At 35.9% G+C, this 26,026-nt stretch overlaps 1 protein-coding gene across 9 annotated transcripts in view; it reads left to right on the top strand.

Moving 5' to 3' along the window:
- The window catches only part of DLG1 (discs large MAGUK scaffold protein 1), a 268,993-nt gene that overhangs the window by 172,473 nt on the left and 70,494 nt on the right, over nucleotides 1-26,026 (top strand). For all 9 annotated transcript variants that reach the window (XM_049628362.1, XM_049628367.1, XM_049628366.1 and 6 more), the window contains 3 exons: nucleotides 5,193-5,337; nucleotides 7,873-7,993; nucleotides 14,236-14,392. In XM_049628362.1, coding sequence (XP_049484319.1) covers nucleotides 5,193-5,337; nucleotides 7,873-7,993; nucleotides 14,236-14,392 — 423 coding nt within the window. The remainder of the gene's footprint in view (nucleotides 1-5,192; nucleotides 5,338-7,872; nucleotides 7,994-14,235; nucleotides 14,393-26,026) is intronic.

The following is a 26,026-nucleotide window of genomic DNA, read 5'->3' as shown; positions in this document are numbered from 1 at the left end:
TTGATGTCTTTTTTTGGGAGGGGGTGGGGGAAGATCAGAATTTCTACTTGCCAAAATGTTTAAACAAATTTTTGCTCTCATTTTTTCACTCATATTTAAATGAGTGAATACTGATCTTGCTTTAATCAAAACCTGAAAAATGATTCTTGGTATTATCCTTATTTACCATTTCATTTTTCTCTACCAGCTTCCTTCTCTTTTTCTTTTATTATTTTTTTTTCTCATTTCCGTCTCTTTTTTTTGTTAAAGGGTTAGGGACTTGAATGCACAGAATTTCTTAAACACAGTGTCATCCCTCATGTGTGACTTTCCTTTTTCCCTTTTATTTTAACTTATTTTATTTATAGTATAATGAAAACTGCTAAAGTCATTACCCAGCCCAAAACTACAATACCAACAATTTGTGTGTCTCATTCCTTTGCTTTTTAAAAATTGTTTAATCATATACATATGCCTAAATATTTTAATACTAATTTGTTCTGAAAAAAAATTTTAAGGCTATTGTGCTGTATGTAGTCTTTTAATACTTTTTTTACTCACTATTGGTTTACTGAGACTTATCCATATTATTGCCTGGAGATAAAATTTGTTAATTTCACCTCTATATAATACTCTTTTCTGGGACTATGCTACAGTTTATTTCTCTGATCTTCTTCAATAAATGTCCCATGTTCCCTAGAAAAACAAAACCTGAAGAAAAGCTGCGTGCTTAGGTTTTTGGGAGAGGCGTAATCAAAGCTAGAGTGAATCAAAATGAAAGGTGAGGCAGGGAATGAGGGAAAGTCAATACAAGACACTATGTTTCTGAGCTGTCCATAAATTCATAAGAAAATGTAGCTAATTGCTTATCATGCAGGACAGTCTTTCAGGCAGGTGTTGTGGGACTATTAAACCTTAGATCCAGCCATCCAGGGAAAAGAAAGGATTTATCTCCTGTCTCTTGTTAGGTACAGTCTACCCCATGGGTGGTAACTATCCCAAATTTCTGGACTGTTACTCACCTTCTGTGGGCAAGTGCTTGGGAAGCCAGCTCCCATACTCTCCATAGCATAGTACTTCCTCTGAACCCAGAAGGGGTGGAAAAAACCAGAGCCTCAGTGATCTAGACAGATCACACACAGGCTTTTGACATGTTACAGCTCTCTATGAACACATCAGCCATGCCCATACCCAAGTCCAAGTGCAGCCCTTACTCTAAAAGAGATTGAAAGAGCTGGTAATGGCAGGAGATGAGGTGAGAATAGCAGTAACCAAGACTCTCCAGTAAGCACATGGCCAAGGCCTAGTGGGCAGGTAGGCTCAGGCGAATCTGAAAAAGACACATAAACTAGGTCTGGTATAGTGGTGAGTTAGGTTATTTCCTTTTTTTTTTTTTTTTTTTTGTATTATGGATAATTCTCCTAGGGAAAGCTGCTGTGTGTTCTGGTGAACATGTACATATAAGAGTTTTCACTTAACTGTTTACCTAAGCATGGAATTTAATGGTCATGGGATATCATCTTAGTAACACTATAGCAAAAACATATTGTTTTCCAAAGTGGTTATAAAAATATACACTTCTGGGACACCTAGCTGGCTCAGTTGGTAGAGTATGCACCTCTTGATCGTGGGGTTGTGAGTTCAAGCCCCATGTTGGGTATAGAGATTACTTAAATAAATGAATCTTTTTGAAAAAATTTAACATTCCTAAGCAATATATAAATGATTCTTTTGCTGTATATGCTGTTCTGTACTGCTTATTGCTGCAGCAAAGAGATAGACTGATTGTTTTCAAGTTTATTTTTTGTTGTTTTTTTTTGTTGTTGTTGTTTTTGTTGTTGTTTTTGAAGTTTATAATGGGGAAGAGGAAAGAGCTCACTTTGAACTACTCTTCTGCACACACACACACCAGTTCAAAACAGCCTGCTTTCTCCACTGAGTTTCTCATTTATGCTTTTTAATTTCTTAAGTATTGTGTTTTCCTTTATGGTTTTTCCAGAATCAGTTTTGGTGATTGAGAAGGCAGCAATTTATGTGGACTTAGCATTTAGTCAGGTTTTGGTTGTCATAATTCCACTAAATTATCAAATTCTTAGTTCTCATTTTAATTGACATTAGACACACCTTCCTCCTTCTTCAGACACTTTTTCCATTGTGCTTAACAGTTACCCTCTTTCATAGTATTCCTCTTATCTCACTGGTCACTCCTTCTCATTCTCCCTTTTGGTGCATCTTCTCCCTAAACATCGAAGTGTCCTTGTACATTTTTTCTTCCTATTGATAGGTGGTCAAATAACTTACTGAGTCTCATTGCACATGGTAGGGATAAGTATTGTTTTCTGAGCTTCAGTTTTCTTTTTACACACAGTGGTTCTTGGCTAAACAGTTCAAAAGCTCTAAGAGATGTCATCTAGTCTCTTTGTATGTCTCAAGAGTCATCTCAAATTTAATGTATCTAAGAATGAACTTCTGAGTTTCATCCTATACACCACCCTCCACCCCTAAATCCTGTTCTTGCACATTCTTCACATCTCTTGAAATAGGAACTTTATCCTTCTATTTGCCCAGGTCTAAAACTTCAGGATCATTCTCCTTTCATACTCCATCTTGAATCCCTTAGCAAATCTTGTCAGCTCTTTTATCAGTTATCTAATGTTGCTTAGGAAACACAAAAATTAGTGGTTAAAATAACAACAATAATTATTTATTTGCCTACACTTCTATAATTTGAGAAGGGTTTAGCCAGGACAGTCTGTCTCTGTTCCACATAATGTCTCCTGTCAACTAGGGCCAGGAATGCACTTCCAAGTTCACTCACATATGGCAGACAAGTTGGTGTTGGCTGTCATCTGGGAGCTCATCTGGGACTATTAGCCAGTGGCCTCTCCACATGGCTAAATTGGGCTTCTCACAGGATAGGGATCAGGTTCCAAGACGGATGTACCAAAAAGACAAACTCCGTTCTATGGCATTCATCAATCCTCTCTTGGCATCTCAACTATTAATGTCTCATTGACTAAAGCTAGTTACATGGCCAAGCAAGGTTCACTGTAGGAAGGGATTTTACAAGGCTGTGAATACCAAGATATGTGGCTCATTGCAGGCCACCAAAAGAACAGTATACCATAGCTGTATATTTCAAAATGCAGGCAATCTTTCTTCACTGTACGTGGTAGTGTGGGACTATAAAAATGACCATGTGGCTGAAACCCTGCAAAGCCATATTAATAACCTGTGGCAAAAGTTAATGATATGTGATCTTTAAAAATTTTTCTTAAAACATTAAGAACTGTCCTACCAATTATATAGGTACAAATTAGGGAAATGAAAAATATATGAAAATGAGTGTTTAGTACATTATAATTTTAAAACATTGGAAACAGTGTTTTTCTTTGCAAAAAAAACAAAAACAAAAACAAAAACAAAAAAAAAACACAAAATTACCAAAAAGAAGAGCAGTCTAAACCTAAAGCTAGCAGAAGGAAGGAAAAAACCAAGATCAGAGCCGGAGTTAATGAAATAGGGAATAGGAAAACCAGAGAGAAGATAAACAAAACCAAAACTCAGTTGTTTGGAAAGGTGAACAAAATTGACAAACCTTAGACTGATCAAGAAAAAAAAGAAGACTCAAATTTCCAAGAGTAGGAATAAAAGAGGGGACTTGAGGAAATACTTTTATTTATAAACATTTGTATGCCAACATATTAAATACCTTAGATGAAATGGACAAATGTATAGAAAGACACAATTACCACTTTTAGTCAGACTGTACTGAAGAGTCTAACCAGGGAAATAAAAAGACATTCATATTGGGAAGGAGAAAGTAAAACTATATTTGTAGATTACCTATGTAGAAAATCCTGGGGCACCTGCATGGCTCAGTTGGTTAAGGGTCCAACTTAGGCTCGGGTCATGATCTCACGATTTGTGAGTTTGAGCGCCACATGGGCTCTCTGCCCCTCCACCACTCATGCGTACTCTGTGTCTCTCAAAAATAAATAAACATTAAAAAAAATTGTAAGGAACTTACTGATAGAACTAATAAGTTTAGCAAGGTTGCAGGATATACCTCACTACTTAAAAATCAATTCTGTTTCCTAAAAATCAGTTGTTTTGGAATGCCTGGGTGGCTCAGTTCGTTAAGCGTCTGACTTTGGCTCAAGTCATGATCTCTCAGTTTATGGGTTCAAGCCCCCTGTTGGGCTCTGTGCTGACAGCTCAGAGCCTGGACCCAGCTTCAGATTCTGTCTGTCTGTCTGTCTGTCTCTGCCCTTCCTCCACTTGCACGCTGTCTCTCTCTCAAAAGTAAACAAACATTAAAAAAAATTAAATCAGTTCTGTTTCTATAACAGAAGATAGATGAATGCTTAATAAATAAAAAAATCAACTTGACTATTAAACAGTGGAAGTGAAAATTTAAATAATGATGTAAAAATTGATGTTTTTATTTAGTTTTGAGAGAGAGAGAGAGAGAGAGAGACAGAATCCAAAGCAGGCTCCAGGCTCCGAGCTGTCAGTACAGAGCCTGACATGGGACTCAAACGCACGAACCGTGAGATCATGACCTGGGCTGAAGTTGGACACTCAACCAGCTGAGCCACCCAGGCACGCCAAAACATGCTTTTTTATGAATTGATACTGTTTAATGTTGGCAAAGGCCTGAGTAGATGGGCATGACATTTTCATATTCTGTGGTAGTGGTATAAATTTACTAAATCCATTTATTTAGAACAGTTTAAAATATCTGTTAATACTGGGATGGCTTAATAAATTATGATACAACCAACCATGGTATAATGTGCAGCATTTTTTTTAAATGAGGCAATTCTGTGTGTCCTAACATGGAAAGATCTCTAAGATACCTTATATTAAAAATCCAGTTGCAGAATAAAAACTTTAATATAGTCTCATTTTCTTTAAAAAAAAAAAAATCTAAAATGTACCCCCATATGTTCACAAATACCTAACAGTAAAAAGTAGATTAGGTTCGGGGATTGGGAAGAATAGGGGCTGGAATTAAGATTGGCTATTCCATTAACATACATAAACAATTTCCTGATATGATAGACAAAAATATATAGGTTTTCTTTTCACAGACCTTTATATTCCTTAAATCACTCTTGCTTTGTATTTTGGTATAATTGTTTATAACCAAAATGCAGAAAGCAAGTGAAAATGTCCTAAAACAAATATCTTTTGGGATTTTCTTTTAGGTGAATAGTGTGTGTTTAGAAGAAGTTACTCATGAAGAAGCAGTAACTGCCTTAAAGAACACATCTGATTTTGTCTATTTGAAAGTGGCAAAACCCACAAGTATGTATATGAATGATGGCTATGCACCACCTGATATCACCAACTGTAAGTCTGCTTAAATCTATCTTATTTCCCTATGTTTAAATATTTTAAAGGAACTATATTAAACATTTAACCTAACAGTCTGTAAAAAATCAATTTTAGGGGTGCCTGGGTGGCTCAGTTGCTTAAGCATCTGACGCTTGATTTCCACTCAGGTCGTGATCTGACAGTTCATGAGATTAAGCCTAGTGTTGGGCTCTGCACTCTGAGCATAGAGCCCACTTGAGATTCTCTCTCTCCCTCCCTCTCTCTCTCTCTCTCTCTCTCTCTCTCTCTGCCCTTCCCTCGCTTATGGATGCATTCTCTCTCTCTCAAAATAAAAATAAACATTTTAAAAAATCATTTTTAAATCAGAATCTTGATAGTAAGAAGGGAGGCAGCCTTTTTCAAAGTTATATGTAAATAATAGTCAACAAAGGTATTGCACATTCTTTTTTTCTAATAGTTGTGGGATATAGCAGAGAAACATACTTTAACAAGCAGTTCTTTTAACAACCAGGGTAATTCTGATGCTTCTGGTGGACTAACTCATGGACTACACTTTGAGAAATACTAATTTTAAATATTTCTAAACTTGGGCTATTCAGGGCACCTGGGTCGCTCAGTCAGTTAAGTGTCTGACTCTTGATTTTGGCTCAGGTCGTGAGCTCATGGTTTATGAGATCAAGCCCTGTGACAGGCTGTGCATTGACATCGAGGAGATTGCTTAGGATTCTCTCTCTCCCTCTCTCTTTGCCCCTCCCTGCTTGTACTGTCTCTCTCTCTTTATCTCTCAAAATAAATAAATTTTAAAACTTGGGCTTTTCTATATTCTCAATTATATGAGCACAGATACTCTTTTTGTACAAGTTCCTCATATATTACCTAACTATATTTGTATATAGTACAGTTATGTTGCCTAGAAATGAATTGTTATGATAGTACTAATCAAATTTTAAGTTTCCTGTTTGATTTTCAGTTTTTTTAATGTAAAAGCTAAGGTAAGACTTAAATAATGTGTTTGTGTTTCTTGAAAAATGACAGTTTTATTTCTTTGGTGCATTAGTTGATATCCAAAGCACTCATGTAGTAAAGATCTTAAATGTACTCTCTGCAGTCTGCTTTTCCAAATTTTCCTCATTTAAATTGTAGAATTTTAGAGATATTTGTGGTTTTATAAGTGGCAATGTCTTCAGTTTTAGAACTCTCAAAGGCCATTACTGTCACTAATCATTATAAATTTAATGTAAATTATACTTTGAAATGAATGTACTGTCTTCCAATGATACATCTTCATTATCTGCCCATTGATTTATTAATTACTCAGGTATAACTGAATTTCTTGAAAAAATTTTTTTCAATGTTTATTTTTGAGAGACAGAGGCAGAGGGCAAGTAGGGGAGGGGTAGAGAGAAAGGAAGACACAGAATCCGAAGCAGGCTCCATCTGAGCTGTCAGCACAGAGCCCAAAATGGGGCTAGAACTCACGAACCGTGAGATCATGACCTGAGCCAAAGTCAGACGCCTAAGAGCCATCCAGGATCCCCAAATATAACTGAACTTTTTAAAATAGTATTCAGTCTCTTTCATGGACAGGAATGATGTCTGTTGTTGTTGTTGTTGTTTTTTTCAATACTTCATTTGTGTCAGAACAGAACTTTGTTACTTATTAAAAATTCTTACAGTTCCTATCACACACAAACTTTATATAAAGGCTTTATGTATTTTTATTTGTAATTAGAGATGCAAATTCACTAATAAGGTATTTTATGCACCAATGTAAGTATCAGTCTTATTTATTTATTATGCTGCCTTATCTGTTCAAGATAGCAATGCACATTTGTAACAGTTGCTCTACAAACTGAGAATTGGTGTTCTGATTACAGCCAAATATACGAATAGTCAGGCTGCTTCTTACAAATACATTACACTGGAAAAAAAAATGTTACTTTAAACTGAATTATCCCTTTTTATGTATGCTAATGTGACCAAAAACTGGGAGACCTAGTCCTAAAGAGTAATAACTAAATAATGATTGCTTGATTTTCCTGTAGATAGAGGTAGAATCTATTTTTTACATCTATTGAACTAATAGAACATTGTGAAAAAGCTGAAGTTTGCTCTTGCTAGTTCAGCTCTTTGCTAAGACTCTATTTCCATTCCCCTCATTCAGTAGGTGATTGCAATTATGAATTTTATTATATACTTCCAGTCCATGTTCATACTATATATGCTGTTCATAAATGATAGTCTTTTGAATGACCTTTCCTGGATTTCACTGTGCAAATCCGTTAATGTAAAACTCCTTTTTAGTTCTATTTTCTCAAGAGAAAACCAGATGGAATAAGTTTGCTTACTGATCTGAATATCTAAACTAGTTTTTATCTGGAAACTTGAGCTTGTCTAATTTTTTTACCTGATAAATAAGTCTTTTCTACCAACTTACATAAATAAGTGGATATGAATTACATATTAACTAAGCTTGAAATTGGTAATTCACAAATAAGTGCTGAATGGTTTGTTTCACTTGAAGTGTTTTTTACTGTCTTCATTTTTAAGCTTCTTCTCAACCTGTTGATAACCATGTTAGCCCATCTTCCTACTTGGGCCACACACCAGCATCACCAGCCAGATACTCACCTGTTTCAAAAGCAGTGCTTGGAGATGATGAAATTACAAGGTAAGGAAGTGAACATTCATCTTTCTTAAATAAAGTTGACTGTTAGATGGAATTACAATCAACCAAATAAGACAGCCACAATTTTCAGGACTAAAAAATTTTGTCAATAGATAATGAACTTAAACCTTAATTTTTGTCATTGGAGGGCTCATGAAGAGGCTGAAATATAAAAATATTTTATATTCCAAATAAGTTACTGCCCTTTTAAAATAAATACTTTTTTTCAGGAATGGTAAGTTGTGCTTAGAAATTAGCATAGGTAAAACTAAGTTAGGAATATATTTATATTTAAAACTAACTTTTCACATATTCCTGTCTAGTGTACATCATAAAATTTCATTATGGCAGTTATGTGAATCATGTTTAGAATTCAAGTGATATTTTCTTTGCTTGGTATATATCCTTGATATCCTTACTCTTAAAATTTACTTTGATCTAATTTTAACTGCTTTTTATTCCCAAAGAACTCTTAACTAGGTGAGAAATAATAAGCAAAAAGTATTTTAGATCTTGTTCATATTGTGCAATATAGTATTAAGACATCATGTCAGACATATTGCTTTATAATTTGCACAAGTATTTCACTTAAGATTAAATATCTGTAAATTAATGTCTTTTTATGTTTTTATTAATTGCATTGTTGTTGGCATTAGTATTTTTGAGCTTTCATACTTGTAATTATTCCTGTCAGACTCCTGGCTCTAGGCAATGATCTCTTTAGGGTCCCATAGGAAGGAATTTTCATCTGTGTCCTCTTTTTCAATAGTTAGCAGTACCGAAAAGTTAATTAATAATAAGTACACAGTAATTGTGTTTGGAGTGAAAATTAGCAAAAAGAACAGTGTTTGTGGTTATTTCTTTGTTTTTTGTTTTTTTAATTTTTTTTAAATTATTTTTTGAATGTTTCTTTATTTTTGAGAGAGAGAGCGTGAGATGGGAGGGGCAGAGAGAGAAGGAGACACAGAATACAAAGCAGGCTCCACGATGGGGCTTGAACTAAGAATCGCAAGACCATGACCTGAGTTGAAGTCCAAAGGTTAACTGACTGAGTCACCCAGGCACCCCTGTGGTTATTTCTTTGTGATAAGAATTTTCAAGGCTGTAAGTCTTTAGGCTGTGCTCCTATATTGATCTGTCGTGGCTTTGTAGTTGTTTTCTAATAGTGCCTTTTTATAGAAGTAAAGAGGAAAGGGTTAGTATCCAAAATCTATAAAGAACTTATCAAACACAACACCCAAAAAACAAATAATCCAGTGAAGAAATGGGCAAAAGACATGAATAGACACTTCTCCAAAGAAGACATCCAGATGGCCAACCGACACATGAAAAAATGCTCAGCATCACTCATCATCAGGGAAATACAAATCAAAACCACGATGAGATACCACCTTACACCTGTCAGAATGGCTAACATTAACAACTCAGGCAACAACAGATGTTGGTAAGGATGCAGAGAAAGAGGATCTCTTTTGCATTGTTGGAGGGAATGCAAGCTGGTGCAGCCATTCTGGAAAACAGTATGGAGGTTCCTCAAAAAACTAAAAATAGAACAACTCTATGAGCCAGCAATTGCACTACTAGGCATTTATCCACGGGATACAGGTGTGCTGTTTCGAAGGGACACATGCACCTCCATGTTTACAGCAGCACTATCAACGATAGCCAAAGTGTGGAAAGAGCCCAAATGTCCATTGATGGATGAATGGATAAAGAATGTGGTGTGTGTGTGTGTGTGTGTGTGTGTGTGTGTGTGTGTGTGTGTGTGTATACACACACACACATACATACACATACATACATACAATGGAGTATTACTCAGCAATCAAAAAGAATGAAATCTGGCCATTTACAACCAATGTGGATGGAACTGGAGGGTATTATGCTAAGTGAAATTAGAGAAAGACAAAAATCATATGACTTCACTCATTTAAGGACCTTAAGAGACAAAACAGATGAACATAAGGGAAGGCAAACAAAATAATATAAACACAGGGAGGGGAACAAAACAGAAGAGACTCATAAATATGGAGAACAAACTGAGGGTTACTGGAGGGGTTGTGGGAGGGGTGATGGGCTAAATGGGCAAGGGGCACTAAGGAATCTACTCCTGAAATCATTGTGGCACTATATGCTAACTAATTTGGATGAAATTTAAAAAAAAAAAAAATTCCAAACCACAAAATCAGAACTGAATTCATGAGGGTTAGGTATGGAGGTTAAAAGACTCTTCCTATGCATACTTGCATTTACATTATCTATAACAAAGCAACAGACTCTCGAAAATCTTAATATTGAGGAGGATAAGTATCTTGAAAGATTATAAATGAAAATTATTTGGATTTGTTTTATTTTAATAAACAAAATATATAGGGTTTAATAAAAAGTAAAGAGGAAAATAGTTAATGGCTTGTCTAATCTTTAATCTCTGCATATTTGTCTTTTTTTCTGCATATTTTTCAAACTAAAAAACATATTAGCATCTTGATTGCTGTTCCCCATCGTTTTTCATTATATATCTTTTGTCTAGAATATTGTATTGGACTTTGTAGTATTACACAACAGGTCTACCTGTTTTCTTTACTTTTCTTTGAAAATCTGGTGGTTGATGACTGCAGTAACTAAAATGTGTGTTTTATCACTCTTGATAATTACACTATTTTGTCCAGATAATGAGGTACAACAATCTTTGCACTCACATTAGAAGTTCTCCCCAATTTGACCCTAAGTAATCTTTCAGAGGTTATCTCACATTACCAATTTAAAAAAGGAAAAGAAAAATCCCAACATACAGAAAATTGATGATTCTAAAGTTCTTTTTTTAACAGGTTCATTGAGATATGATCCACATATCATACATGTCACCCATTTAAAATGTACAACTCAGGGGCGCCTGGGTGGCGTAGTCGGTTAAGCGTCCGACTTCAGCCAGGTCACGATCTCACGGTCAGTGAGTTCGAGCCCCGCGTCGGGCTCTGGGCTGATGGCTCGGAGCCTGGAGCCTGTTTCCGATTCTGTGTCTCCCTCTCTCTCTGCCCCTCCCCCGTTCATGCTCTGTCTCTCTCTGTCCCAAAAATAAATAAAAAACGTTGAAAAAAAAAATTAAAAAAAAAATGTACAACTCAGCAATGTTTAGTATATTACATTATTAATTTTTTTATGTGTGATTCAGTAGCATTAATTGCATTCACAGAGTTATGCAGTCATTGTCACTATTTCCAGAACCTTTTTATCACCTCAGATAAACTCTAACCATTAAGCAGTAATTCCATTTCCTTGTCCTCCCAGTCCATGGTAACCTATTGTCTAGTCTCCTTTCTGTGTGCCATGAAATTTGCTTATTCTAGATTGTTTGTATAAGTGTAATCTTACAATTCTTTTGTGTCTGACTTCTTTCATTTAGCTAATGTTTTTAAGATTCATCCATGTTGTAGCATATATCAGAACTTAATTCCTTATGGCCGAATAATATCCCATTATTTGTATATACCACATTTATTTATCCATTCATCTCTTGATGGACACTTGGGTGGTTCCCACCTTTTGGGTATTAAGAATAATGCTGTGACAAACATTGGCATGCAAGTATCTGCTCGCATCCTTACTTTCACTTCCTTTAGATATATACTGAGGAGTGGAATTGCTAAGTAATATGGTAAATGTATGTTTGTTTCTGTTTATGAGGAACCATTTGTTTTCTGTAGCAGCCACACCATTTTACATTCCAACCATCAATTTATGAGGGTTCCAGTTTCTCTACATCCTCACCAATACTTGTTTTTTCTGTTCTATTTCATAGCCATTGTAGTAAGTGGGACATATCGCGTGATTTTCATGCATTTCTCTAATAACTAATGATGCTGAACATCTTACAATATTTGAAAAATCTGAATTTATTTTCCTCTGAAATACTGTTGGATTTTAGCAGGGTATTTTTAATGTATTGTTTGCTAATGTAAAACTATAATTCATATATGGTTTGTTATTTTTTGCTTCATATATATATATATATATATATATATATATTCAAGTTTTAATTTAAATTCCAGTTAACACACAGTGTAATATTAGTTTCAGGTGTAGAATTTAGTGATTCATCACTTACATACAACACCCAGTGCTCATCACAAGTGCCCTCTTTAATACCCATCAGTCATTTAACCCATCCCTCCACCCCCCACCCCATATATATGATTTAAAGCATAGCAGAAACCTTAAACTATGAGTCTGTCACCTAACAACGAAATAAAACATCACCAATATAGTGAAACCTATTTTGTGCCCTAATTCTCCCTTGCTTCTCCTACACTGCCTTACCAACTTAAATTCTTTTCCTGGATTTGGTTTTATTATTCCATTTTTTCTTTCACATATGTATATATTTGTTTAATATTTCCTAAACAATATATTGTTTGGTTTTACAATAATAATTTCGTTAACTCAAGTGAACTGGCAGAGCTGATTAATGATGAAATAAATGACTAGAAAATGCCTGTTTCAAGTTTTTAATGAATACTTAAGATTAATTCCACATTATATGGAAGGATCCCTAAAATTCATTCTTAAAGAATACTTACTTCTGTTAAGCCTTTTGTTACCAGTAGCTTTTTTGCAATGTTCTAGAAAAATCTGCTTACATTTTTAAAATACTTACCAAATGATACATTCTAATTCCAAATGATATTCTGCATTTCATCATGTCTAAAATAATCTCCTAGAATTGTCATGGTCTTACCAGAAGGTATAAATGGTATTCACACAACTATGTATATAACTGGCAGCAAATGTGAAACATTAGTAGTGGTAAGATGTATTCTGATTTCAAAGATTTTAAATGAAGGTGGAGGAAAAGGCTCATCTTAGAATGAATGAATAGCAGAGAAAGGTAGAGGGATATGACTTAAGAAGTAAAGGTATTTAATTATTTTATATAAAAAGTTTGGAGATCGACAGTTCTAGCATTTGTGTAGCAATCCTTAGGTGCATAGTATCTCTAGGGTTCTTCTGGTCTTACCTTCGTGACTATAATATATCCAAACCAGTAATGTGATTTTATTGTTCATTTTTTGTATGGGTGTTATTTTGGTAGGGAAGGAAACAAATGTGCTTTCTAAGGGGACAAAATGTGCTTTGTTTTTGTTAGGGTCTTTCTTTGGGAAATGTCAATAAAATTTAGCTTTATTTATTTCTCAGAGGCCAGAATAGGGTCATAGCCTCAACTTAACAAAGAGGAATGGGATTGCTATGACTGGCTTAAGTTAGTCAGGATTCATTCTTTTAAGACTGTGAAAGGGCCTGCCTTTTCTAAGACGAAGGCTTATCTGCCTTTTATAACATCTAGGAAGTAGGGGCAGTGACTGGTTCATAGGCAATAAAATGTGTGCAACGTCAACTTTTCTAAAGTGTATATTTCTTTTTTTTTTTTTTTCAACGTTTTTTATTTATTTTTGGGACAGAGAGAGACAGAGCATGAACGGGGGAGGGGCAGAGAGAGAGGGAGACACAGAATCGGAAACAGGCTCCAGGCTCCGAGCCATCAGCCCAGAGCCCGACGCGGGGCTCGAACTCACGGACCGCGAGATCGTGACCTGGCTGAAGTCGGACGCTTAACCGACTGCGCCACCCAGGCGCCCCTCTAAAGTGTATATTTCTTGAGTATATTTCTAAAGTGTTTATTTCTTGAGTAGGGCTCTTTAAGTCATTTATATTACCACATTGTTTTCTCTTTTTGTTTTAGTTTCATGTTTGTTTTTTAACAAAAATTATGGGTTTTTAACATGGGTTTTCAGCTTTTATATACAATTTGGATTTTTCCGGGGCACCTGGGTGGCTCAGTGGTTAAGCGTCTGACTTTGGCTCAGGTCATGATCTCGCAGCTTGTGGGTTTGAGCCCTATGTCGGGCTCTGTGCTGACAGCTCAGAGCCTGGAGCCTGCTTCAGATTCTGTGTCTCCCTCTCTCTCTGCCCCTCCCCTGTTCATACTCTGTCTCTGTCTCTCAAAAATAAATAAATGTAAAAAAAAAATTAAAAAAAAAAAAAAAACAATTTGGATTTTTCCTTTCACTTTCTAACCTTAATTTCTAGTCTTAGAATCTCTATCCCATTGTTTTGAAAACACTTTTAACTTTCATCTAGCTTTCTTTATAGTTTGATAATATAAGATTTATCAATAGGGAAATCTCACTGATAGAATGTCAAGTTCTATATAAAATTTCTAAGGTGTTCAATATTTTTCTAATTTTTAGGGAACCTAGAAAAGTTGTTCTTCATCGTGGCTCAACAGGCCTTGGTTTCAACATTGTAGGAGGTGAAGATGGAGAAGGCATATTTATTTCCTTTATCTTGGCTGGAGGACCTGCTGATCTTAGTGGAGAGCTCAGAAAAGGAGATCGTATTATATCGGTAGGAGATGTTAATCAAAATAATATTTTTATTATTTTAACTATGACCTATTAATTATTAAAAGTTTTGTTTTTCATATCCTAAAGTTGTGGGAGATATTTCAGTTATTTTCTTACATTTTACAACTTAATTGTAAGATTGCAGGGATGTCAGAGAACATGTTGTGTACAATAGATTTTCTTTCGTTATTTGACTTACCTATAAGGGATCAGTCTGTATAAATATGCTTGAAGAAAGTATGTATTCTCTATTTATTGACTGCAATGTTATCTGTATGTTTATTAACTTTGTTGCTTATGTTGTGCAGATCTTTATACTTTAATCTGTTGTCTACTTGATCTATTATTAAAAGAAATGTTTTAAGCTGTCTGAATGCGATGGTGGGTTCAGCAATTAAGTTAGTTTGTCCTTGCAGTGATTTTTATTTTTATATCTCCGAAACCATGTTATTAGATGCATCTAAATTTAGAATCATTATTCCTTCCTGGTGGTTATTATTCAATTCATAATAATTTTTTTGTTATTATGTAATAATCCTCTTTATTTATAATAATAGTTTTTACCTGGGGTGCCTGGGTGGCTCAGTCAAACATTCATTCAACTTCGCTCAGGTCACGATCTCACAGTTCATGAGTTCAAGCCCCACATCAAGCTCTGTGCTGATAGCTCAGAGCCTGTAGCCTGCTTCAGATTCTGTGTCTCTCTCTGCCTCTCTGCAACTAGCGTGTGTGTGCATGCTCTCTCTCTCCAAAATAAACATTAAAAGATTTGGGACGCCTGGGTGGCTCAATCGATTAAGCCTCTGACTTCAGCTCAGGTCATGATCTCGCGGTTCGTGGGTTCAAGCCCTGTATTGGGCTCTGTGCTGACAGCTCAGAGCCTGGAGCCTGCTTCGGATTCTGTGCCTTCCTCTCTCTGCCCCTCCCCTGTGCGCGCGTGCTCGCTTGCTCTCTCTCTCTCTCTCTCAAAAATAGAGACTAAAAATTTTTTTTTTTTAAAAGATAATAGTGTTTAACCTAGAAGCTACATTGTCTGATATTAATGTGGCTCTTTTTTGCTTGATATTTGCCTCCTCTTTTCTCCACTTTTTACTTTCAGTTTTTGTGTGTATGTGGTTATTACCTATAGAATTTTAGGCTAAAACTGATCAAATTCAACTCTTCTCCCTAATGACATACTGACTTTGGGAACCTTAAACCTTTGTGCTGTTTCTAGTATTTGACTTCTGTTTTATTTATTTATTTATTTATTTATTTAATATTTATTTTTGAGAGAGAGAGACAGAACATGAGCAGGGGAAGAGCAGGATCCAGGCTCTGAGCTGTCAACACAGAGCCCAACGCATGGCCAAACTCACGAACCGTGAGATTATGACCTGAGCTGAAATCAGATGCTTAGCCAACTAAGCCACCCAGGTGCCCCTGTTTTATTTTTATATACCCCAAACTTAGTCATTTTGATTTTTGTGTTTTAACAATCCATATGTTCTATAATTTTTGTTGCTGTTGTTCATCATCTCTTGTGTTTATCTTGCTTCTTCTGTATTTTTCAGTGGACCTCTAACAGCATTGGGATTGAATTTGTTGTGTAGGACTGTTTGGTTCATTGCAGAAAATTTAGCTTTTCTAGCCCCCATCCTTTACATGCTAATAAAATTTCCTGGTCATGTAAAAAAATTTTTTTTTAATGTTTTTATTTATTTTTGAGACAGAGAGAGACAGAGCATGAGCAGTGGAGAGGCAGAGAGAGAGGGAGACACAGAATCTGAAGCAGGCTCCAGGCTCTGAGCTGTCAGCACAGAGTCTGACACGGGGCTCAAACTCACGGACTATGAGATCATGACCTGAGCTGAAGTCGGACGCTTAACTGACTGAGCCACCCAGGCGCTCTCCTGGTCATTTTTAAAAGCTAAAATATTTTTCAAATACCCAAATGTACCTTATTGGGAGTCTTTAGATTGTTCATTCAGCAATAATTTCTTAATGATAAATAATCATAGAGTTTGTCTGAAAATATCTTTACTTCATCCTCACTTGTGTATATAATTCAGTCTAATGTACTAGAGTGACAGCTGTTGTCTCTCAATACTTTGAAGATACTGTTGTATGCTATCAAGCTTCTTTTTTTGTATTTAACAAAAAAGATCTGCACTATGTCTTATTTATTTGTAAGTGATTTGGTTTTTCTTTTTTCACTTATTTAAAAAAAATTTTTTTTTAACATGTATTTATTATTGAGAGACAGAGAGAGAGCATGAGCATGAGAGGGGCAGAGAAAGGAGGAAACACAGAATCTGAAGCAGGCTCCAGGCTCTGAGCTGTCAGCACAGAGCCCGATGCAGGGCTCAAACCCACAAGCCATGAAATCATGACCTAAGCCAAAGTCGGACACTTAACCGACTGAGCCGCCCAGGCGCCCCTCACTTATTGTTTTTTTTTAAAGTCTCTTACTTTTTGGTGTACTACAGTTTAATTAAAATATGATTATGTCTAGCTTATTATTTTTTCTGTTTAAGATTTGTTGAGCTTCCTGGATCAGAGAAGTTCCGTCTTTAATCAATTCTGGAATCTTAGCCAGTATTTTTTCAAATTTTGCCTTTCCTACATCATATAGATTCTCTCCTTCTTCAGTTCCTGTAAGAGGAGGATATCATCCTGTACTGCATGTCTTTTAATCCCAGTGTCATATTTATTAACTCTGTCTTCTTGTACTTAATTTCAGTCAGATCTGTTTTCTAGTTCATAAATTTTCTTCATCTATGTCTAATCTGCTCTTTAAGCCAAAACTAATTTTTTAATGTTTATTTATTTTTGAGAGAGAGTGAGATACAAAGAGAGAGACAGAGCGTGAGTGGAGGAGAGGCAGAGAGATGGAGACACACAATCTGAAGTAGGCTCCAGGCTTTGAGCTGTCAGCACAGAGCCCAACGCGGGGCTCAAACCCACAAGCCATGAGATCATGACCTGAGCTGAAGTTGGACACTTAACCAACTAAGCCACCCAGGCGCCCCAGCCAAAACAACAGGGAACCCAACATGGGGCTCGATCTTATGGCTGTGGGATCTTGACCTGAGCCAGAATCAAGAGTTGAACACTTAACCAACTGAGCCCTCCAGGTGCCCTAAAAATTAAGTCTACATGGATTATAAATCTAAATGTACAGCCCAAACCATAATCCTCCTAGAGAAAACTTATAGGAGGATATCTTTGCAACGGTACATAAAATACTAACCATAAAAAATGTGCATTAAGAGCCAAATTGGCAAGCCACAGAGAAGGAAAAACCATTCTTAGTACATATATCTGATAAAGGACTTGTATCCAGAATACATAAACATCTCTCACAAATTAACAATAGAAAGATGAGTAACCCAGTTTTAAAAATGAGCAAAAGAGTTAAACATATATTTCACAAGATATGTGAATGGCCTATAAACACATGAAAAGGTACTTAACGTTAGGCATCAGGCCAGTGCAACAACAAAAAAAACCCAAAACCCACAATGAATAAAGGCATTTGGAAGAATCTGGGTGGGAGTGATGTCAATTTTCTGTATCTGATTGTGACAGTATCTACTCAACATAGGCAGTTGTCAAAACTCTTTTAACTGTAAACTAAAAAGATTATTGAATATAAATTATGCCTAACTAAAATGAGATAGGGGTTATCCTTGAACAACATGGGGGTTAAACTGCACATGTCCACTTATATATAGATTTTTTTGATAAATACAGTATAGTATGGTAAATGTATTTTCCTTGTGATTTTCTTAATAACATTTTCTATAGTTTATTATAAAAATACAGTATATAATACGTATAGCATACAAATGGTAAGGCTTCTAGTCAACAATAGGCTATTAAGATTTTGGAGAGTCAAGAGTTATGTGTGGATTTTTAACTTTAGGAGTGGGAGTTGTAACATATCCCATATCCCACCCAGTTGAATGGCTAAAGATGAAAAAAAAAAAAAAAAAAGGACAAACATTGGTGAGGATATGGAGGACCGATAGCTCTCATTACTGGTGGGCATATTATACAACCACTACAAGATCACCCAGATTTTACCCAAGAAATCATGTCTACAGAAACACTTAAACAGAAATGTTCATAACGGCCTTATTGATAATCATTCAGATCTGGAAATGACTCAAGTGTCCATCAATAGCAAAATAGCTAAATAAATTGGAGTGCATTTAAACAAAGTAACAAACTGACACCCACAACAACATACATAACACTAAAAGCATCACATTGAGTAAAATAAAACATACCACAAAAACACAGACAGTATGAATCCAGTTAAATGATAATCATGAGCAAACAATAATTTCTACTGATAGAAGTCAGAAAGTAGTTGTGATTGTACTGATTTTAAAGTGGCACAATGGAAATTTCTGAGTTGAATGATGGAAAGGGAGGGTATATATCTTGTTTGGAATTGTTTCATGGGTGTATACAGTTGTTGAAAATTCTTCCAACTGAAGTGTTCTAATTTGTATATTTTATTGCTTTTACTTTTTTTTTAAAATTTTTTTTTTTTTAACGTTTATTTATTTTTGGGACAGAGAGAGACAGAGCATGAACGGGGGAGGGGCAGAGAGAGAGGGAGACACAGAATTGGAAGCAGGCTCCAGGCTCTGAGCCATCAGCCTAGAGCCTGACGCGGGGCTCGAACTCACGGACCGTGAGATCGTGACCTGAGCCGAAGTCGGATGCTTAACCAACTGAGCCCCCCAGGCGCCCCAATTGCTTTTACTTTTATACTGGAACTTAAATTTTTTAAAATAAGTTATAGTATGATAAGGACAAATTGGTGGTAAAGAATGAATTTGTTAAAAATAAATATTGGACAAATTAGCTAGTTGTTTAGGGGAGTAAAATTAGCTTAGAGCCTCACTTCACACCTTGTGTCAAAATAAATTTTCAGTTGGCTTAGAGTTAGGTGTAAAAAATTCAAAGCAAAAATAGATGTTTTTGAATTGTCCATATGGAACAACTTTATATGGGTCACTGACACACTGCTAGAGTATGTTGGACTAGACTATGTTGGAGTATGTTAGACTGACCAACATAACCTGGTTGACCCAGAACTTTTCCAGTTCTAGCACTTAAAGCCCCATGTCTGGAAATCCCTTTAGTCTCAATTTTAAAACTGAAAATCCCGGACAGTCTAGGCAGGCCACTTGGTTCCCCTAATGTGAGTGTAAGTTACATACAGCCTTTTGAGGCTGTATGCATCAGTAGCCTTAAAATTTTAATGCTTACTAAGCTTCTCTAGGCAAATACCCTGAGAGCAATAAGAAAAACCTCAGGAGCAAGAGAAAAAAACTAAAAACCCTGTTAGGAACAAACTAAATACCTCATTAGACAAAGTTTAGCTGTTTTCAATTTTCACCTTGAATCACAATCACCTTAAAGCCTTGTTAAAAAACATTTTTAGGGGCATGTGCTCTCTCTCACTCTGTCTCTCAAAAATAAACATTTAAAAAAACATATTAAAAAACAAAAACAAAACACTCTTAGACCCCATCCCCAAAGCTTCCAACTCAGTATGACTTGGGTAGCTTCTTTTTTTTTTTTTTAACAGATTTTTAAAATCTTTTTTTATCTTTTTTTTTTTTTAATGTTTATTATTTATTTATTTTTGAGAGAGTGAGAGCTGGAGAGGGTTAGAGAGAGAGGGAAACACAGAATCTGAAACAGGTTCCAGGCTCTGAGCTATCAGCACAGAGCCCGATACAGGCTTCAAACTCACAAACTGTGAGATCATGACTTGAGCCGAAGTCAGATGCCCAACCGACTGAGCCACCCAGGTGCCCCTGACTTGGGTAGATTCTAAAATTTTGTATTCCTAACAAGTTTCCATGAGATACTGATGTTGCTGCTCCTGGGACCAAACTTTGTGAATTACTGTTCTAAAGACCATCCCTCTTACTGATGTTGTTTTGTTTTTTTGTTTTTTATTTTATATTTCAAAGAGAGAAAGAGAGACAGAGCATGAGCAGGGGAGGGGCAGAGAGACAAAGGCAGAATTCTGAAGCTGGCTCCAGGCTCCGAGCTGTCAGTACAGAGCCTAACGCGGGGCTCAAACCCACAAGTAGTGTGAGATCATGACCTGTGCTGAAGTCAGATGCTCAACCTACTGAGCCACCCAGGCATCTCTTGATGTTCCTTTTCTTTTTTTTTTTTTTTGCTTATTTTCGAGAGAGACAGACAGTGCAAGCATGGGTGGGGAAGAGAGAGGGAGAGACAGAATCTGAAGCAGACTCCAGGCTCTGAACTATCAGCACAGATCCCAACGCAGGGCTCAAACTCACAAACCATGAGATCATGGCCTGAGCTAAAGTTGGATACTTAACCAACTGAGCCACCCAGGCACCCCTTGATGTTCTTAATGATAACCCACATCATTGAGAAAAATATAAATAAATTAGTTGGGAAGGCATGGAAATAAATCATAGGTTTTATAAAATATTCTTTTTGATATATTTAATTTTGTTGAAGAAAGAAGCTTTGAAATCAAGATTCATTACATATAGGAACACCTGGGTGGCTCAATCGGTTAAGCACCAACTTCGACTCAAGTTATGATCTCATGGTTCGTGGGTTCAAGCCCCGTGTCAAAGCTCTGTGCTGACAGCTGGAGCCTGGAGCCTGGAGCCTGCTTCAGATTCTGTGTCTCCGTCTCTGCCCTCCCTTGCTCATGCTCCGTCTCTCTCTCTCTCTGTCTCTCTCTCTCTCTCAAAAATAAATAAACATTAAAAAATATTTTAAAAATTCATTACATATATAGAAGTGTGAGTTTTTACCATTTTTCAATATGGTATAAATGAGGTATTACTGTTATTTCCAATGATGACAAGTATGGTGAAGAATATAATTTATATTTGCTGAAAATCTAGACTCCTAGAATCTTAGAATCACAAGTGACCCAAAAGACTCCAACAAAAATTCCCTCTTCTATAAAGGCAGTGAGAAAAGTGGACACAATTGTCAGAATAAAGTTGTTCAGAACTCTGGAAATTAACCAAAGGCTTGCAGCAATTCAGGAAGTGTTTATTCAAAATAAAAGAAGCAGAGGACTGAACCTTCATAAGAGTGAGCTTAGGGGGTTTTAACTTACCTAAGTCCCATCCCCTGTTCTCCAGCATCACAGTAACCTTGAAAAATAGTCCACATTTACAGTGAAAACCAGTGCGTCACAGCCACTAGAGAGCAGAATGGAGGTAGAACTTTCAGAGCCTCTTTCCCAGAGAATTGTCATAATTTGACCTGTTTGGTGGTTCTTTAAAACCCCATTTGCAAGGCTCTCTGTATTAACCTGATTCAAAAGCCTTTTTCTCTGGGCTAATTGTCAAAACAATTATAGGCACATTATGGCTGCCTGAGACATTGGATAATAGTTGAGGCAATCAGTAAGTTAATCAAAAGTTTAAAAGGAAAAAGTGGGGAATGAGCTCTCCATTAGGGCCTTTGAAAAACTATGACATATTCCTTGGAACCTAGGAAGACACATGTAGGTCCTGGACTGTGTACATACTCAGGAAAGGTCTAAACTCACACCTCTGGCCGACTGTGATGCTCTAGGCAGACAGGAAGTGATAGTTAAGTCAGAGTTATCAGTTGCCTAGCTGCGTGTTGAAAACATCACACAGCATACACACAGAGCCCTTCAGCAAAGAGGCCAGGCATTTAACGAAATCTCTTTCCAGTCATTAACTGACCACTAAGCTAACAAGGCAGAGACTTCATTGGCACACACATCACAAAATACAAACTTCATAGAATTCAGAAGTCACCAAAAATGACTATAATCAGCAACAATAACAAGCCCTGGGCAGAAAGACATATCTGATTTCCACAGTTGCACATTGTATTATTTTAAATGTCTAGTTTTCCACAAAAAACCATGAGACATGCAGAAAAACAAGAAAATAAGGCCTGTACACAGGAAAAAAGCAGTCAGTAGAAACTGCCCCTAAGGGAGCCCAACATTGGACTTACTAAACCAAGACTTCAAATCAGATATTTTAAATATGTTCAAAGAACTAAAGAATGAAAGGGAAAAATAAACGAACAATATCTCAACAAGAAGAGAATTCAATAAAGAGATTTCTATTAGAAAAAAGAACCGAGTCGCCTGGGTGGCTCAACTGGTTAAGCCTCCGACTTTGGCTCAAGTCATGATCTCACAGTTGCGTGAGTTGGAGCACCACATCAGGCTCTATGCTGACAAACTCAAAGCCTGGAGTCTGCTTTGGATTCTGTGTCTCTGTCTCTCTGCCCCTCCCCCACTCATGCTCTGTCTCTCTCAAAAATAAACATCAAAAAAACTTTAATAAATAGATAAAAGAAAAAAGAACCAAATAGAAATTCTGCAGGTAAAAAATACAGTAACTAAAATTCAAAAATACTCTAGACAAACTCAACAGATATGAGCTAGCAGAAGAAAAAAATAGCAAACTTGAAGATATGTCTAGTGATATTATCCACACTGAAGAACAGAAAGAAAAAAGAATGAAGAAAAATTAACAGAGCCTCTGTGGGATATCATCAAATGTACAACATATACATAATGTATATTTATATGTAGTCACAGAATGACAAGAAAGATAGGAAGGGGCAGAAAGAATATTGAGTAAATAATGACTGAAAACCTTAAAATGTGGTGAGAAACATTGTACACATCTGAGAAGCTTAATGAACTACAAGTAGAATAAACTTGAAGAGATCCAAACCATGCACATATCATAAACTATCAAAAGACAAAGATTGAACCTTGAAATTAGAGAAAAATGATTCATTACATACAGGAGATCTTCAATAAGATTAGCATCTAATATGTTATCAAACACAGTGTAAGCCAGAAAGCAATAGGATGACCTATTCAAAGTTCTGAAAGGAAAATGGTATTAACCAAGGATTCTATATCCAGGAGCAAAATTGTCCTTCAGAAGCAAAGAACAAATCAAGACATTTCCAAGTAAGCAAAAGCTGAGGAAGTTCATCTCTAGTAGATCTGTTCTATAAGAAATACTAAAGGGAATCCTTCAGACTAAAATGAAAGGACACTGGAGAGTAACCTAAATCCATATGAAGAAATAAAGAGTGTTATTAAACGGAACTACATAGGTAAATACAAAACAGAAACATATAAGTGTATTTTTTTATTTGTAACTCTCTTTTTTTTACTATCTGATTTAAAAGACAGCTGAATAAAGCAATAACTTTAATCTGTGTTGATGGGTGCACACTTTATAAAGATGTAATTTATCACAAGGCAGGTAGAGACCACAGAGCTGTATAGGAGCAGAGCTTTTATATGCCATTGAAATTAAGTTGGTATTTAATCTAAAGTAGATCATTAGGTTAATTATAATCCAGAGAAACCACTAGGCTGATAACTGAAAATATATATAATAAACAAGGGAATTAAAATGGTACAATAGAAAGTATCTGTTTAACAAAAGAAGGTGGAAATGGAGGAATAGAGGAACAAAAAATATATCAGGCATGAAGAATACAGCAAAATAGATGACAAATCTTTTTCAACTACATTAAATGTAAATGAATTAAACACTCCAGTTAAAAGATATTGACAGGGTAGATTAAACAACGGGATCCAACTATATGCTGTCTGTAACAGACACACTTTAGATTCAAAGACAGTGGTTTATTTTTAACAAACATTAAAACTAAAAAGTTGGGGGGCGCCTGGGTGGCTCAGTCGGTTGAGCATCCGACTTCAGCTCAGGTCACGATCTCACGGTTCATGAGTTCGAGCCCCGCGTCGGGCTCTGGGCTGATGGCTCGGAGCCTGGAGCCTGCTTCCGATCCTGTGTCTCCCTCTCTCTCTGCCCCTCCCCCATTCATGCTCTGTCTCTCTCTGTCTCAAAAATAAATAAACATTAAAAAAAAAAAAAACAACTAAAAAGTTGGAAAAGATACACTATGCAAGCAGTAACCAAGAAACACTGAAGAGTGGCTATACTAATATCAGACAAAGAAAAGATAAAAATTGTTAGTGAAGACAAAGTTTATTTTATAATGTATGTAAGTGTTGATAAATTTCTAGAAAGACATAAACTATTGAAACTGACTCAAAAAGAAATAGAAAATCTGTATAGACCTGTAACAATTAAGAAGACTGAATTGATAATCAAAATGTTTCACAAAGGTAAAAGCCCAGGACCAGATGGTTTTCACTGGTATGGTCTACCAAACATTTAAAGAAGAATTAACACCAGTCATTCACAAACTTCCCAAAAAAGGAATAGGCATGAAGAGCACTTCCCAACTCATTCTATGAAGCCATGGATTGTTCTTTTATCAAACCAACAAAGACATCATAGGAAGAAAAAACAAGAAACCAATATTCCTTATGTATACAGATGAAAAAATCCTTAACAGAATTGCAAACTGGATCCAGCAGGATAAAACAAGATTATACACCAGCATAAAAAGGGAACTTTACACCATAATCAAGTGTAATTTATGGGATTAAGGAATGAATAGTTGGTTCAACATAAGAAAACCAATCAAACTAAGACACTATATTAATAAAGGACATAAATGATACAGTCATCTCAATAGTCACAGAAAACACTTTTCAAAAACCAACACCTTTACATCATAAAAACACTAAACAAATTAGGAATAGAACTTTCTCAACCTGCTAAAGGGTCTCTATGAAGAACCAATAGCTTACATCATACTAAATGCTAAAAAATGAAAGCTTTCCCTCTAAGATCACAAGACAAGTGTGTCCGCTTCTGCTCATTTTCAGTGCTGTACTGGACTTTCTAGACAGGGCAGTTACAAGGGAAAAAAAAAAAAAAAAGAGGCATCCAGATTTAAAGGAAAACTATCTCTATTTGCAGATGCAATGATCTCTTATATATAGACAGTCTTAGAAAATCCAGCCACAACAAAAAAGCTACTAGAACTAATAAACAAGTTCAGCAATTTTGCAGGAGAGCAAATCACCGTACAAGAGACAGCAATGTTTCTGTATACCAGCATTAAACAACCTGAAATGGAACTAAGAAAACAATTTCACACATGACAATATTTAAAAGAGTAAAATACTGAGGAATAAAATTAACAATGTAGATAAAATGTAGAATGTAGAATAATACAATAGAGTATTGTTCAGCCATAATAAGTAATGGAGCACTGATACATGCTACAAGGATGAACCATGAAAACATGCTAAGTGAAAGAAGCTGACACAATGGCTACATATCATAGTATCAGTATCCCATTTATTTAAAATGTAGAAAACAGACATATCCATGGAGTCAGAAAGTAGGTTAGTAGTTGCCAGGAGCTGAGGGAAGAGGAGAATGGCTTATAATGGGTAGTGGGTTTCTTTTTGAGGTAATGAAAATGTGTGGAATTAGATCATGGTGATAATTGCACATCCTTTTGAATGTTCTGAGAACCACTCAATTGTACATGTTGAAAGTGAATTTTATGTAAATTATATGTATAAAAAAGTGACTTAAGGCTATTTACATAAATATGTCTCTCAGTGCAAGGATTTCTTTTAAAATATCCTTGATACTGTATTTTCTGTTAAAATGTTCAGTAGATTTTGGAAAGTTTTTAATTTGTAGTCTTGTTAACAAAT

The sequence above is a fragment of the Panthera uncia genome, chromosome C2, assembly GCF_023721935.1.
Source record: "Panthera uncia isolate 11264 chromosome C2, Puncia_PCG_1.0, whole genome shotgun sequence".
Lineage (NCBI taxonomy): Eukaryota > Metazoa > Chordata > Mammalia > Carnivora > Felidae > Panthera > Panthera uncia.
Note: the sequence above shows the minus strand (reverse complement) of the source record. Positions and strands in the feature narration are given on the sequence as shown.